We start from the raw sequence: 16,192 nt of genomic DNA on the forward strand, positions 1-16,192 counted from the left end.
AGTCTGATCGGTTTACCTTTATAAGTTACTTGGCCTTTTTCCTTTGCAGCTCTTAATATTCTTTCTTTAATCTGTATATTTTGTGTTTTGATTATTATATGGCGAGGGGACGTTTTTTTTTTTTTTTGATCCAGTCTGTTTGGTGTTCTGTATGCTTCTTGAATATTCAAAGGAATATCTTTCTTTATGTTGGGGAAGTTTTCTTCCATAATTTTGTTAAAAATGTTTTCTGGACCTTTGAGCTGTGCCTCTTCTCCTTCTTCTATCCCTATTATTCTTAGGTTTGGTCTTTTTATTGTGTCCCATATTTCCTGAATGTTTTGTGATGAGAATTTGTTGGTTTTGGTGTTTTCTTTGATCAGTCCGTTTATTTTCTCTATGTTGTCTTCAGAATCTGAGATTCTTTCTTCTATCTCTTGTATTCTATTGATTATGCTTGTTTCTGTAGTCTCTGCTCGTTGACCTATATTTACCATATCCAGCTGGTCCTCAGTTTGTGTTTTCTTCCTTACTTCCATTTCAGTCTGCAACAACACGCCTTTGGCTGGCTCTAGTGCTAGAATGTTCTTTGGAGTTGGTTAGGTGTTCGTTTTGTTTAAAGATGACCTTGACTTCTTTGGAACCCACAATCAATGATTCAGCGAGAATGTTAAACTCCTTTTTAAGGTTTCCCACATGAAAGAGGAAACCAGATCACCCCGGTTGTGGCTTCACAAAGAGATCACTGGGGCTGGGAGTCAGTTTCTGGATGATGGTACACAGCCACAAAGCCCACGGGAGGAAGACTCTCTCCTCCGAATATCGTTGTTGTCTTGTCTGTTTTTATTTTTATTGTCTGAGAGACATGAGCGATGTGCTGGAAGCCCCGGAGAAGTATTAAGGCAAACTGAACTCTCGCTTTCTTTCGGCAGCATAAACGAGAGACCCTTAAAATGACCAAGTACGTGGAGCTGGTTATTGTTGCAGACAACCGAGAGGTAAGGCTGTGAAACTTCTCAGCACAATTGGCTTCCAAAGGAAGTACAGGAGGCGCTTAACCAGTTAGGACTCGCTTTCCCTCCATGGTCAGTGTGTTCTTAAAAACCTTGGGGACGAGCGTCAAAATTGCACTTTTCCAATCTGGGGAAGCGCAAACTATTTAACATCTATCTAGTGTAATTAAAATAATTGCAAAGCATACCACCCCCCCAAAAATGCAGTGTTTCTCTGTAGCTAAGCTCTCTAAGTAAGGGGAAATATCTAGGGGGAGTTATAGGTGGCTTTCAATTGCACTCTGACATTTTGGGGAAAGTTAGATGTATCTTAACCTGAATGAATGAATGAATGAATGAATGAATGAATGAATGCATGCATGAATGCTCTACAGACATGGTAGAGAAATCCTTCCTTCTTGTGATATGCTTTGTACCGTTGATTTTTTTCTTCCATTTCATTTTGAATCAATTTTCCTCAGATTATCTTCCCTATGGTTTCTTACCATCCCGTTAACGTAGTATAAATTGGTGGCATTTTTCTCCTAAACTCATTCAACATACATCAATGAAACCAGCTTTACAATTTCTCAGAAATCTCATCCCATTCTGGAAGGTCAGCTTAGAGGAGAGAATGGGGAATTTGTTAACTTTTTTTCCATTCTCCATCTTGGACATGTTGTTATGAGCTTTTCTTGCTTCTCATATTTAATGTTTAAAAACAAATCTAAAGGAAATTTCTCAGGAAGTTAAAATCCAGCTGATGATGTGAAAAGTGGCCTTGGACAGCCTTCCCGTTGTCCATTTTCTCTTTGCCAAAACATGGCCCTGCCTCCATCATTTATGAGGCTGGAGGAGCTGCAAAAGTTAACGCATGAAGTCTTTGGCTTGAGCACATGCACGCGCATTGTAGGAATTACAGGGACTCCCTAGCTGGGAAACTGTCTGGCGTGATGTGAGCTCCTACACTATAAATGTGGATCTCTCCCCCATCCCCCCTGCCAGAGTACAGGGTGTCACCAAAGCCCAGGACTTCACATCTCAGGATCTGGGAGGAGGAATCCTGATTGGGGTGTGTGTGTGTGTGTGTGTGTGTGTGGATATATATACTCTTTTATGATTTATTTTTATTTTACTGCATTGATGTTTTGCCTACATGTCTGTGTGAGGGTCCCAGATCCCCTGGAACTGGAGCTACAGACAATTGTGAGCTGCCATATGGGTGCTGGGAATTGAACCCTGGGCCTCTGAAGAGCAGCCAGTGCTCTTTACAGCTGAGCCATCTCTCCAACCCCCTGACTGATATTCTTATCATTATTAATGCTGGCATTTCAATTTGTTAAGTTTCAGAGGCAAGGAAAAGATCTGGAAAAAGTCAAGCAGCGGTTAATAGAAATCGCTAATCACGTTGACAAGGTAAGTCCCTTAACAAGTAATTAAATTCCTCAAATTGTGTCAATGTTTGGAAACGAGGTTGGGAGAATTAAGTGATCTTCCTCTAATTGAGCAGAGACCAGAATCTATCTCTGCATCCTGTTCTGATGTCTGAGTGTCCGGTCCTCTAAGCAGATGCTTTCCAGGACCTGGGTAACTTTTAGGAGACTCCAGCCCAAGCTGGTCTGAGACTATGGATGCCTTGGGGACTCAGTTTCCTCTAGGAGCTAGTCTTGTCAGGAAAGGTTCTAGCCTACAAGAATTCTGAACAGTACATCAGATAAAATCCCACAAGAGTGGGTGCACTGAGCCCCTGAGGATTTGGTAGCTGGGCCTCTTCTGGGTTCTTCAGTGTGAAGGTCATGATGCACCAATGTAGACAAGAGGGTGGACCCTGCAGGCTCCACCATCAGAACCCAGAAGCCAATGTCCAGCTCAGTCACCATTTTATTCTTCATCGGTGTGACAGATACCTGTAAGCAAAGCAGCGGAGGAGGGAACCCCTGCGGCTTTGGGGGTTTCAGGCTGAGGTCTGCTGACTCCAAGGCTCTGGGCCATCATGGCAGAGAGGGCGTGGTGGAACAGGGTTGCTCAGCTCATGGTGGTCAGGGAGCAGAGGGGGGCAAGGAGAGGCCCCCAAGTGTATCTTTTCAGGACGCACCCCTGTCCTTCAACTAGGTCCCATCTCCCAGTAACAGCGCCCTAGTATTGCTCCAGCAGGCAGGAATCATTTGATTAGGTCAGAGTCTTCAGGATCCAATCACATCTCAATGATCAATGGGAATCATTTTAGAGACCGCTTCCTCTTGGAACAACCGCTGTTGGAAATCCCTCACTGAGAACAAGGACGTCTCCATCTTCATTAGACGATTTCTGAGGAAAGAGTCCCTGGGAATCTGGTTCCTTCTACCACCTGCTGTCCAGGAAATGGGGGTTCTGCCTTCTACCACACCTTTCTCCCGGTGGCACTTCTGCAGGACAGAATCTGGACCGTTGGGGGTTAGTGGCTCTCATCTAGAACAGGGCTTCTCTCAGTGGCTTACATATCAGTACTGGGGGTGGGGGCTCCCAAAGATTCTCTGACTTCTTCTTTGCTGGTAGAGATGAGTATTTTCCAACGTCCTCTAGAGAGTGTCACAATCTATGTGGCTGGCAGCTCCAGGGCCCCAATCCAGGGATTTACCTGGTACAGGACTACACTGTAGATGCCACCAGTGGGGAGAAGGCTGAAGTGGAGACACAGCTGAGCTTCTCAGTAGTCACACATCTCCTGCCTATGACAGCCTTGTGGAAAGGCGGGCCTGGATGAAGCCGAGCCTCTCACAGCCAGGCTTCTCCGACATAGCCACCCTCTGCACACAGCCGCTTGGAAGGGGCTCCTTGCTGCCTCTTTCATTTCCAGTTTGAATTTTCAACCTTTCCAGAAAGAAGAAGGCAAAAGTCTTTGCATAAATTCTTCTTCCTTCTCCAACTTCTTGCAGTCCACAGGGTCCTGAGTTCTGTGCATCTGTCAGATGTAATCCCTCTGTTTGCCGTCACAGCCAACCCATAGTGGGTAGACATATAAAATCCCTTCATCCTGCACCCAAGTGACATCCCTGCCATGATACTGTGTGCAGAGGTCTCTGGAGTTACAGATGAGAGCCACTCACTTCCACGGGGGATAGGGACAAAGGTCATTGCAGTCGGGACAGTGATCTCGCGAGGTAGAAAGTAGGTGAGGGGGTACACTCAGTAGAGAAAGGCTTGGTCTGTTCCTGACCCTTATAAGACAGTGAGTGGCTCCTTGTGGTTACAGAGCATGGGAACATGCAGATGTATACATTTGTTTGTGCATGCACACATGCATGGTCATGCATGGTCATGCCCATGTATACATGCATGATTGTGTTCGTGAGTGAACACGGCACACACAGCTAAGGTGGGAGCTGATGAATTGGGATTTAGATGGCTCAAGGTCCCGGTTCTTTCTCCAGACTCCTCTTTATCAAACCCTGAGGCTGGCTGACTTCTGGAGCAACACGTGGCTTTAAAATGTTTCAGTGGTAACTCCTCACACATCCCTGTGTATCCGAAAGTCAAGAGATGAAGGAGAATCCTGGTTAGGGGGCCAGTTCTTTGGGAAAGGAGGGAGAAGTGTGGATCCTGGGGAATATGTCAAGCAGAGCACAGGAATTAAAGCTGAGCTCTCACCGTCTGTGTGTGAAGCAAAGTCCCATCCCTGGCACCGCATAAACTGGGGGTGGTGAAGCTGGCCTGTGATTCTAGTCCTTGGAAGGCAGAAGCAGGAGATCAGGAGTTCAAGGTCACCCTCATCTACACAGCAAGTTGGAGCCTAGCACCAGCTACCTGAGACCTGACCAAAAAAGAAAAGCAGGATCACAATCGGGCTGGGGCATTAGCATTTGGTTTGTTCGTGGGACTACTCTTTCAAATACTGCTTCCTAAATCTCAGCCTTCCTAATCTGGTCTGAGATGGCGCTTGGCACAGATCTGTGCAGAGTTCTCCTTAAACTAGGAGACAGAAAGTGAAAGGCTTGGCCAAGCCATCACTTTAACCCTCTGTCCTCTGAAAGTCCTCCTGCTCCCCTAAGGAGTGAAAAAGTTCATCCGGGGCCTCAGAAGTCAAAGGAAACAATGGCTTACATTAACATCTGACTAGAAATGGCTGAAACCCCATTTTAAGTGCATCTGGTCCTCTGCCTTTATCTCTCTTTACATATTAGTTTAGATTCTATCTTGCTTCGGTTCACAAAACTGAAAATGAGCAATTGGGGGTTTGTTAATGGCCTGTACTGGTCATTAACAGTATGCGTCTAGAAGCCCTGGTGGGCTCAGTCAAGTGTGCCAGACTGGACAGAGGAATGGCAGAGCCAATTCACTGAGAACACAGATATGTTTAGCCCTGGTATTCCTGCCCACCTCTCAACAGCTCCTAGAGACCCTAGAGTAAAAACTCAAGCTCCTTGGGCAACTCTGTAGCCACCACAGCAGTTGGCCAATGACTCCAGGCAACATCAGACTTCCCAGTTTCAGTTTTGTAACTATGCTCGTGGGAGAGTCTCAGCCCAAAACTCATTGACTGCCCCAGTGGTTACTTCCTCATTTGCTGACATCTTGGCTCGGTTGGGCATTCTAAGTTAATAACTATTTAGCTGTGCTGGCTTGGAGAAAGAGAAAACCCCAGAAGGAGAAGTGACTCAGAGACAAAGGTGAGGTTCTAAAAGGGGTCAGAAAATCCCAGATGACAGGAACAGAATGTGTGTGTCTGATGGCCATGCTTCTAGAAAAAACTATGAAGCATTGTTCCTGGATCCAGGTTACTCTGCAACAGGAGTAGCAAAGAGAGCATCCAGGGACTGAAGGTTTTACATCTTGAAGCCATCAACCATCAGTCCAACCCAACTTTCTTAAGCTGTGACTTCAACTCCAAGCCTCAGTAGCCATCCTCTGAGAAATTCTGGATTTCTTCAACCTTCTTCATTCATATGACCTCCCTCTTCTCTTCCTCCTAAGCCAGTTGCCTGAAGAAGGCAAGCTCTCTTAGTACCCTAGGGAATTCTACCTCCCTCATTTCTTATCCACTCCTTCCGGAAAGCTTTGGCCTGTCCAACAAAGCATTCCTTGGACTTCCTGTTGATGCTATTGCTCAGCGGGATACCAGATCAGTTAACTGGATTCATGGTAGCGTGTGCAGTGCCTACAGCCTGTGGTGACTCTGAACAGCGGAGGCAGGGCAAGGCCATCCTAATCTGTTTTCTCCGCTTGTGCCATGCTCTTGCCCACAGCAATTACTGGTAGCAAACATTTGTAGCTGTTGTGTAAACAGGAGAATCATTCATCAGTGCCTCTGTCTATGTCTACATACGTTCTGGGATGTCTGAGCCAGGCAGGCAGCTGCCAAGCTCTCTTTGTCCTACATAAGCCCATGAGCTTTTCTCGAAGTCTGCAGTCAAGGTATTTACATGTGGGTGGCAGTTTTAATGGTCCAGATCCTGACATCAGAGTCAGTCTGTCTGTGTGCCACTCAAACCACGCAGTCATCATCTTGAATAATTTACCTGGCCCCTCCAAGCCACAGTGTCTTGACTCTAAAATGGGAGCAGTGACAATTCCTAACATGGGATCCCTTTGTGGAGTAAGCCTGGGCATAGGAAGCACCTTGGCATCAAGCCAGGGCTGTACCTATGCTCATTACACTTCACTGACAAGAACCAAGATGGCCTGTCGGCAAACCAAGGAAGAACATTCCGAGGAGGTAGGGGAGGGACAGTGAATAATGGCTTGTGGTAGGCGTAGCACCCATGGAATCTAACCGACGGTACCAACTTCAGAGAAGAGGTGACATTCCACTAAGTCTGAAATCTGGGCTAGGGTGTGGTTTGGGAGGGTCTCACAGAGAAACGCAACCTCCCCATTGGTATGAAAACCTCCCTGCTTGGTATGCTGACTTCTCGCCGAGAGAGATGGTAGGTTAGGCTGGGCAGACCTTGTTCCTGCTTCCACCCAGCGCTTCTGGGAGGCATACAGTGTCCATCTCTCAGAGGATAAACCTGAAGACCATGCAGGACATCTGGCCCTAAGGAAATCTCTTAGAAACTGGCATAGACGTCAACACTGAATATGTGTTTTCTGATTACTGTGACCTTTGTATGTGACACAGTTTGGAATGTCATCTTGAGGGGTGCCCCTGGTATGAGCAGACATCATTCAGAATAATCTCGGGACTGTCTTTCCTGGGTAACCTGGGCTGGAAGTTTGCCAACAGGCACAAGTCACATGCAGCTTGATTAAAAGCATACCCCTGGACACCATTTTGCTTATGTAATTGTCTCATTAATGTACTGATTCCATATGGTTATCTATGTAACCCCAACTTGGGCCGCTGCAATCCATGTAACTTACTGTGACATAATTTGTGCCCCAGCTGTGGTTTCTGCTGTTGACCCGGTGCTCACCATGTGACTCTGGGGACCAGTGAGGGAAAGGATGAGCTGCCTCATGTGGGGTTGAGAATCCGGGGTCAGAGTCTCAACATCAGGGTGCTCCTTACCCTTCCTTCAGCACACCACGTTGAAAGGATGCTTAGCTCTCAACCGCAGAGCTGCTGGAATCCCTGTTCCTTGCTGGCCAGATGTTCCTAGATACTTTAAGGATCTGCTTCCTCTGGAGTTGGCTCCAAAGCCTTTCTCCTTGTGTATTCGGGGCCTCGGAAGGTGGGGACTTTCTTGTTGCGTGTGGACTTGTGTGTCACTGGCATCAAAAGATTAATAGGCACCAAGGTGACTAGTGACCACAGAGTCACCTCCCTGTCAGTGTGCTGTCACATGGGTGATTTTTACAGAGCTCCTCCCAACCTCATCGTCTTGACTATAAATGGGAACAATAACAGTTGTTAGCTCTACAGTTGCTTTGTGTCCTGAACTATGGGCCTAGAAGAACCTCGGCATCAACCCTCAGGTGGACTGATGTAGCCACTCACACAGCCCTTCTGGAGAGACAAGCCATGCTTTGGTAAATAGAAGAGTTGCCTCCCCCTGTTCTCCTATGGACTGGGGGCTTTGGTAGAGTCATTATTGCTTACACATAGGGACTGAGGAGAAGACTCACAATGAGTCTGCTCGAAGCTGTCTCAAGCTCCCCTGAGAAGACCTCACCAGCGCTGAGATAGCTTCTTGGTATGGTGAGAAAGATGTGCTCATAAAGTTACTGAAGAAGGTTTTGTCTATGCTTCTGTTTTTCTGAAAGGCATCAAACTTCCTAACATGGTAGGTGACAGACTGTGAGGGTGTCAGCCAAAGCTGAATCTTGGCTGAGAAATTCGGATTCAGTACCTCATAGGCCAAATACTGTACTCAAAGTGAGTACAACTCTTATCCTTGTCAGAAGTGACTGAATGATCCTCACATCCAGTCCTTGCTTCTTCCTTGCAGTAGATATTAACTGCCAGCATATTCAGTGCTAACACACACCCACATTTAAGTCGGAGCAAGTCCCTTGAAAGGCACCCTCCCTCCCACACCCATCTGAGCAGATGGGAGGAATGGCTGATGACTTCAGCATCGAAGTGGTCAGCGTTAGAGAGTTCCATTAGCGTTCCATCACTGTGCATCAGGCACTAAGACTATTGCTGCCATGGTAACAGAGGTGCTCAGAGAGGGGTCTTCCTGGCTTACAGAAATGAACTTCAGTGAAATTGGCTCCAGTCTCCTTTCTGAGTTTCTGATGATGTGGTCCTCCAAGGATGCCCGTTTTCCTAGTTTTACAGACCCTTGAACATCCGGATCGTGCTGGTCGGGGTGGAAGTGTGGAACGACATCGACAAATGCTCTATAAGCCAGGACCCATTCACCAGTCTCCACGAATTTCTGGACTGGAGGAAGATAAAGCTTCTACCTCGCAAATCCCACGACAACGCCCAGCTTATCAGGTGAGAGGTGCTGTCTTCCTCTACTAAAGGTGCAGTACCATCTGCATATACTTTCCGTGGGTGCCCAGAGCAACATCTGTCTACACAGGATACTGGCTCCTCCAAGGGCTTCCTAGTCTGCATCGGGGGTCAAGCATATATCCCCACTTATAGGCATCACAGACCCATTTGGGAAGTCTCCTGTCCTTCTATGGGACTCTCGTTTCTGGTTCGGTTTGGTTTTTCATGACTGAACAATGTCCTCTGTGCTGATTTTTCTGGCCTTAGTCTTTTTTATTATTATTTTTGGTTTTTTGAGGCAGGATTTCTTTGTGTAGCTTTGGAGCCTGTCCTGGAACTTGCTCTGTAGACCAGGCTGGCCTCAAACTCTGCCTCTCAAGTCCTGGCATTAAAGGCATGTGCCACAACTGCCCGGCAAAGACTGGTCTTAGTCTTAATAAGATTGCCTCAAAGAGCAATGTATCATTAATGGAGAAAAATCTGTTTTTACATGATCTGAGAGCAAGGCATATGTGTGAAGATTGTCAGGCATGGGGAGAAACACAAGGGCCCTCCTCCTCTGGGAGTGAAGTTCTCTCTGGCTTTCCAGGTCAGAGAGTATCATCCAGGCCTTGTGTTCTTCCTCCAATCAGTATCCACATGGCACCTGCTAGAACCCAGCTAGGTGATTTGAACAGAACAGTGGGCAGTAATAAATGCCTCTCTCTGCTGAGAGAGAACAGAAGAATAGAAAGCTCTAGAGTAACAACTAATACAGAGATGTGAAATGAAGTGGGATGGGGCGACTGTCCAGCTGTGCATGGTGAGTGGCCCCAGACACCTTCACATTAAAAAGGAGAGACTGTCCCTACATTAGCCTGAATCCGTAGGAAGCAGATACCTTGAGAAATGGCATGCTATTTTTCTTTTGTTCTTGTGTAACTTGAGTGGAATCTTCACACACAGTGGTTTCTGTTCTTTGGTCAGTCGGATCTAGCTTGCTGGCCAGTCGTGAGGAGGGATGAGTTGGTTCTGCTCTGTGTTCACTTTAGGAAATGCCTCCATCCACTCCCAACCAGTGTCCTCCGATTGTTCATCCAGCCATTTCAGCGGCACCCCTGTGGATGTGTTTGGTTGCTTCCCATTTTATGTGCGGACCAATCCTGCTCTGTTAAAAGTCCATCTCATATACTTTGAGTTGGAAAGTTTTCTTTTTGTTTTGTTTTGTTTTTCTCTAAAGGAATCTGTCCAACCTAAACATCTGGAAATAAATTAACATCTCCTTTGACCTGCTTATTTTCTTGAATGTACAGTTGTAACCATTCATATGGTCTGCATATATGAGCAGCTGTAAATACAATGGCTGTGAGTTTGGGTGTGTAGTTGGCCCTTTACATCTGAGGGTTCCACACCTGTGGATTCAGGCAACCTCAAACCAGAAATGTTCCGAGAAAAGGTTCTACTTTTATTAAGCATGTACAGACCTTTATCCCGGTCCTCCCTGAATAATTCAGTATAATGGCTAACAGAGCATTTACATTGCATTAAGGACAAATATTCAAGAGATTAAATTGTATGGCTGCATAGGTTCTTTAGCAAACACAATGCCATTTTATGCAAGAAATTGAGTATCTATGAGTTATTGCACCCTCGGAGGATTATAATCTAATCCCCATAGATAACAAGGAATGGCTCTAGTGCAATAGATAGAGAGATGATGGATAAAAGGAGAAAATAAAGAAAAAAGAAAAGAGTAAACTAAAGAAGAAAAAACAGAAACAGAGAAGGAACAATGGTACTTATATACTTGCTACCTCTATCCAATTAGTCACTGTGAAAATATCTAAATTTAATTTTTATTTTATTTTATCTCACATATGAGTGCTTGCCTGCATGTAGGTCTGTGTACCGTATGTGCCTGGTGCCCACAGAGGCCAAAAGAGGAAGCTAGATCCCCTAGGACTGGAGTTACTGACAGTTGTGAGCTGTTTTCTGGGTTCTGGGAATGGAATCCAGGTCCTTTGGAAGAGCAGCCAACTCTTAACCATTGAGTCATCTCTCCAGCCTCATATCTGACTTTTCAAACTCTAACTGCATTGTCTATGCTGGTATACAGCCAACATAACACGACTAAGACACTTGATTACTTTCTGGGAGTCCGACAAATACAGTGTTAAGGTTTTAATGCATGAACCTGGGATTAATACACTTGCCTGAAGCAGTCTTTTGGTTTGATTAGATTCATGATCAGGTTGAGATTCTAGATAGGAGAACACCTACGTTGAAGCCACGAAGTTCCCTTCCAGAAACTTCCTCTCTGGTGCCAAGGCTTTGTGGGTGATTACTTGCTGTCCACTGGCTCTAGAGGAGCGATCACTTTTCTGCCGATTTCAGTCTCAAAAGCCTTATTGGCAGAACACTTTGAAGAATTCCGTGTCTAACGATGATGAGTTACACAGGGAAGCGAACTCCGGCTCCACCAGAAAATCTCCCAAGCTGTCTCCTGTTTCCTTTAGCACACAGTGATCCCCGGTGACTTCTCGGCCTTTCTATCAGCAGGCATTGTTTCAAAGGAACAGCTCCCTACAGCCCATCAGGAAGCAGGCAGGCCGCAACTTACAAATACAAAGTCATGCCTGACCACTGTCTGAGCCTGGACAGCGGAACTCAACAAGAATTATGGGACCATCTTGCAACTGGAAAAGTAAAGTGTAATGCAAAAAAATAAAAGTCCCAAGTCAGTAAATACCCCTCCTGGGGCTGCCTGTATCAGTGAACATTCAATGGCCGGCCTGCCTAGCAGCATTTGAAACGTTGAGAAACGCATCCCTAATGCATGGGGTTAAAGACTGACCTTCCTTGTGTTTTTCAGTGGGGTTTATTTCCAAGGAACCACCATCGGCATGGCACCCATCATGAGCATGTGCACCGCAGAGCAGTCTGGGGGAGTCGTCATGGTAAGCCAAAGAGGCCCCGGAAATGCCTTCCCTGTTTAATGCCCCCAGGAAATCCCTACTCTTGTCGGACCTCTTGAAATTAGTTCTTGTCCAGTGATGCTGTCTGAATTTACCTCTGCTCTTACTCCACCCATATTTTATGATTTCTTTTCCCACACTTGGGGACACAGATGGTACGCAGGGAAGGCAGGCGAAGGACAGTAGCTCCTTCTGTGAGAAATATCTCAAGTGGGACTATTGGTCCAAGTATCTCAATCCAGGAATGTTTCCTGCCATCGGGATGAGTCAGGGCATGGGGGTTGCCCTTCATGCTCAGTTTTTTTGGGGTAGACTGTGGTCTCACCAAATGTTGCCGCTCTAGTGATTTTTTGATGGTTCTGCCTCTGTGCCCAGCAGTCAGAAGTTTGAGGTTTTTCACTATGTACCATTGCAAATGCTTTCCATACCTTCTGGCCAGAGTACAATTTGTCTTTATCATAACTTATTCTTGGAAGGCAGAGGCCTAGGTTTATTGCTTTACGGGGATAACTTTGTCATGTATGGGGCTATATATGTTTGTAAAAGGAAATACAGCGAGAAGCATGTTTGAGATTTCTTATGAGTCTGATGGAAGGAACTTAGATCGTCTGCCCAACGGGAGGCTCCCTCCCACGCTAGCCCCCCTGAAAGTTCTAGAAGGGATTCTCATACCAGATGGTCCCTTGAGAATCTAGTGCTCACCGTGGTACTGTCTCTCAGACAGGTAGTTTCCTCAGAGCCTTGTCCTTCCATCTCTATTAAACAAATACACTGTTGCCCTCCCAAGAAGCCGTGACTGTGTCCCCACCCCTCATATAGAGCTGTCTGTGAGTGCTCAATTGTAGCAAAGGGTGGAAACAGTTACATTCTGCTGAGTGTTATTTTCTCTGCATACTGCCTAATCTAATCTTCCTAGTGACGGTACATAAACATTTTTCCTCCCGTCTGGGAGCAGTGGTAGGTCATTTATGCAAGCGTGCACTGCGTGGGTAGCCTATGTGGAGGGCCTGCACCCACTCGCTGGATTGCTGGCTTGAACCATTCCCTCTCAGGTTTCCTTTGAACATGGAAGCCCTGCCGGTGATCTCCACCATGGAAGTCACTGGAAAGTTTGGGTTTTGCTGGTGCCAGGTTAATTTCGAGTCAGATCGCAGCTATGTTTTCCTAGAACAGACTGTAAAGTTTTAAGAGGGAGTAATTTTCAGTTTCATGGTTCCATGGTTAGTTGCTACTGACTTTGCCACTTAAAACTGGCACAAATACATTTAGGAGCCAAAATGGAATTCTTCATAAGCAAAGTGGGTCCTGCCCTGCATGGGCCTCAAGCATCCCATGTCCCACATGACAGAGTAAAGGACCTGCCAGCTCATATCCCTTCCACTATTTCTTTGGAAGCAAGTACCAAGATTCCCTCTTTACAATCATACAGAAAAACCATTCATCCTAAATAGGTGAAAGAAGGATGAGAATAGATGCAGCTTGGGTATCGTGCCGTGAGAATCAAGTCATGACCAAAGTTAGAGCAAGGGGACTGAAGAAATAACTCGGCAATAAAGAGTTCACCGCGCAGCACTTCCAGAGGACCTAGCTTCGGTTTCCAGGACTCGAGTCAGGCAGCTCCTGACCGCCTGTAACTCCAGCTCCAAAGGACCCAGTACCCTTTCCTGGGCTCCGTGGCTACTACACTCACATGGACAAACCCACACACAGACACCGTCAAGTACACACATAATTAAAAATAATTTAAAAAATGGCTCCACCAATAGAATGGCAGATAATATCGTCGTTACGCACACCCTTTTTAGCCCACAGAGAAATATCAGATAGGGTGTGGATACCATTGTGCAGTCGCTTTAACTTCTGTAGGCAACAGAATCCACATCCTGCCCAGACCTAAAACATCTACGCTAGCTTTCCATTACCCCGCATCCTGAAGTTAGATTCATGCATATTAGCTGTGACCATCCCCATACCCAATGACCTCCAAATGTACAGAAAGTAAGTAGTTTACAGAAAGAGAGGAACTCTTATAGACCTAAAAATATGACTTCCAAGACCCTTTCTCCATTTTTTCAAGATACAGTCAACTGTTGCGTTTAGTAATCTAAAGTCGCATCTTTGTATCTAACTAACATAGACAACAGCGACAAAAAGCCCTCTGGATTTGGACATGCCATCAGACACGCATGAGATGTGTTTTTCCTCATTGTAAGCCATTCTAAAGGGATTACCAGTGATCGTTAAGATAGAGTCATACAATCACTTAAGCATGATGTAAAATAGCTTAAACAATTCGAAATAAAGCTGTGACGTTCCACAGAACAGAAAAACCAGCCGCTGAGTACGCTTGAGGAACGAGTTCCTGGAATTTTGTGCCAACACGTGTGCTAACTAAGTCCTGCCCTCCACATGTTCCAGAAGCACCGTGCTCTCCACCAGGGCACGCTATTAAGGATTATTGCCTGATATGTGTCTATGACGCTTCCTACAACAGGAAACTGTGAGATAGAAATGAAGCAATCTGTCAGGGGTTTCATCTGGTCTGAGAACAGCTTGCTTCCTAGACACGTCTTTGTGTCTCAGAAAACAGACCAGTGAGAAAGCCCTCCTCCTGGTAGTGGCACCAGTGAACACATCAGCACTACAGAGACACACCTTTACCCAGAGTCCCCATGAAGACTAGAAATAAGAGTTTTTTTCTAAAACACATTATCATACTCTCTTCTGGATATGTTTTGGAAAACCTGCTATCGCTTTTCTGGGTAACGCAAACCAAACTTCAAACAAGGTACTCATTTATCCAGGGGTCTGAACACCTTTTTCGAGACTCCATCCGCTGGCAGAATTTTGTAAATCACATCTACGAACTAATCAGTCTTAGATTCAGTTAAGTAACTATATTTTTAGTTGTTTCTAAGTGTCTACTCGAGCCAAGCTCTCCAAGGGTTCCAGTAAACTGGAGGCGGCCAGCAATGGTAGCCAAAGGTTAATGCGAACCTCGGCGGCTCCATCTGAGAAGGGGAACTTCTCTATGTCCAAGGTCAACTTAAAGGGCCAGCAAGAGTGAGACATAACTGAATGATAATCTTAGTTCAGTCAGCTTTCCAAAAAATTATGTTACATGAGCAACTATTACTGTGTGTCATCAAAAACTTTCCCAGAATCTTCCCCTACGAGGCAGAAAGGAACAAAGAGGGTTGAGTCTAGCTGCTCAGGGATGATTTGAAAGCATCTTCCATTCAGCATCCTCTTGATGAGGTAGCCTTTTCTTTCCATCATTAGGAATAACTTTTTGCCCCTCTCAATGGTGTTTATCAGAGAGGAGATAAGCAAAGAACCCTCACATCCATGAGACAGCCTTCACCAGGAGAACCCCCAAACAGGCTTAATGAAATTGGCCAGATTACTTCCCATGTTCAGAGTTAATAGCAAGGCTCTGTACTGGGCCTTATGGGGAATACAATTAAACTAAGTGTTAATGATGGGAAAATGCCAAGGAACGAGAAGATGGGGGAAACAAGGCCAAGCAGATGTGAACTGTAAGTCTGTGCTCTTGTGTTTCCTTCAAGGACCATTCAGACAGCCCCCTTGGCGCTGCCGTGACCTTGGCACATGAGCTGGGCCACAATTTCGGAATGAACCATGACACCCTGGAGAGGGGCTGTAGCTGCAGAACGGCGGCAGACAAAGGAGGCTGCATCATGAACCCTTCCACCGGGTAAGTGCCAGGCTCCAGTGGCCCAGGACTGCCTGGTGCACAGCTTGAATTGTGTGCTGAGAAACATCTTGGAAAAAGAGGAAACACACCCCCTCCCCCGCCCAGTTTTCTGACTAAAGAATCTATAGAAGTTTCTCGAATGAAATTCCTGCGCAGGGAGCAAGAGTGGACTGTGTGTTCTGGCGAGTCATGGGCGGCCAGCTTCATGCCACATAGCACAGGGCTGGCCTCTTCCCTGGGATGTGGTGGGGATGGATGCTATTATTTAGAAATCACAAATTATCCTACAATCTCAGCACATGTTTCTGATTTGAGCATTCGGTTTCAGCTGGCATCGGCTGGAGGAGCCAGGCTTCTGAGGGCCTTGAGAATTCACCCTACAGATTGAAATGGGTCATGTATCCTAGACGATCACATCCTGAAGCATGCTGGGTAGAAGGTGCCTTCGCTTCGGGTTCAATGGGGGTGAGGGTTGATTACAGTATCCATGTTGACAGACCACTTCACCAGAACTCAGGGGGGTGAATGAAATGACTTTCCTGCTTCCAAAGATTGGGTGATTCCATTTCATTCAATGACTTTCTGCAACCTGAGACTTGGTTCCTACAGGAAACATAGAAGTTAGTCCCACTATTGAAGCCCTTGAGTGAGGGTGACACAGATGCTACCAGGTATCTTCTGACAA

At 46.0% G+C, this 16,192-nt stretch overlaps 1 protein-coding gene across 1 annotated transcript in view; it reads left to right on the forward strand.

Annotated features, from left to right (window-relative positions):
* Window positions 1-16,192, forward strand: part of Adam12 (ADAM metallopeptidase domain 12) — a 312,140-nt gene that overhangs the window by 232,958 nt on the left and 62,990 nt on the right. Inside the window, exons 7-11 of the mRNA XM_057779001.1 lie at window positions 912-977; window positions 2,316-2,387; window positions 8,666-8,835; window positions 11,687-11,771; window positions 15,359-15,507. Of these exons, the coding sequence (XP_057634984.1) occupies window positions 912-977; window positions 2,316-2,387; window positions 8,666-8,835; window positions 11,687-11,771; window positions 15,359-15,507 (542 nt within the window). The remainder of the gene's footprint in view (window positions 1-911; window positions 978-2,315; window positions 2,388-8,665; window positions 8,836-11,686; window positions 11,772-15,358; window positions 15,508-16,192) is intronic.

The sequence above is a fragment of the Chionomys nivalis genome, chromosome 8 (assembly GCF_950005125.1).
Source record: "Chionomys nivalis chromosome 8, mChiNiv1.1, whole genome shotgun sequence".
Taxonomy (NCBI): domain Eukaryota; kingdom Metazoa; phylum Chordata; class Mammalia; order Rodentia; family Cricetidae; genus Chionomys; species Chionomys nivalis.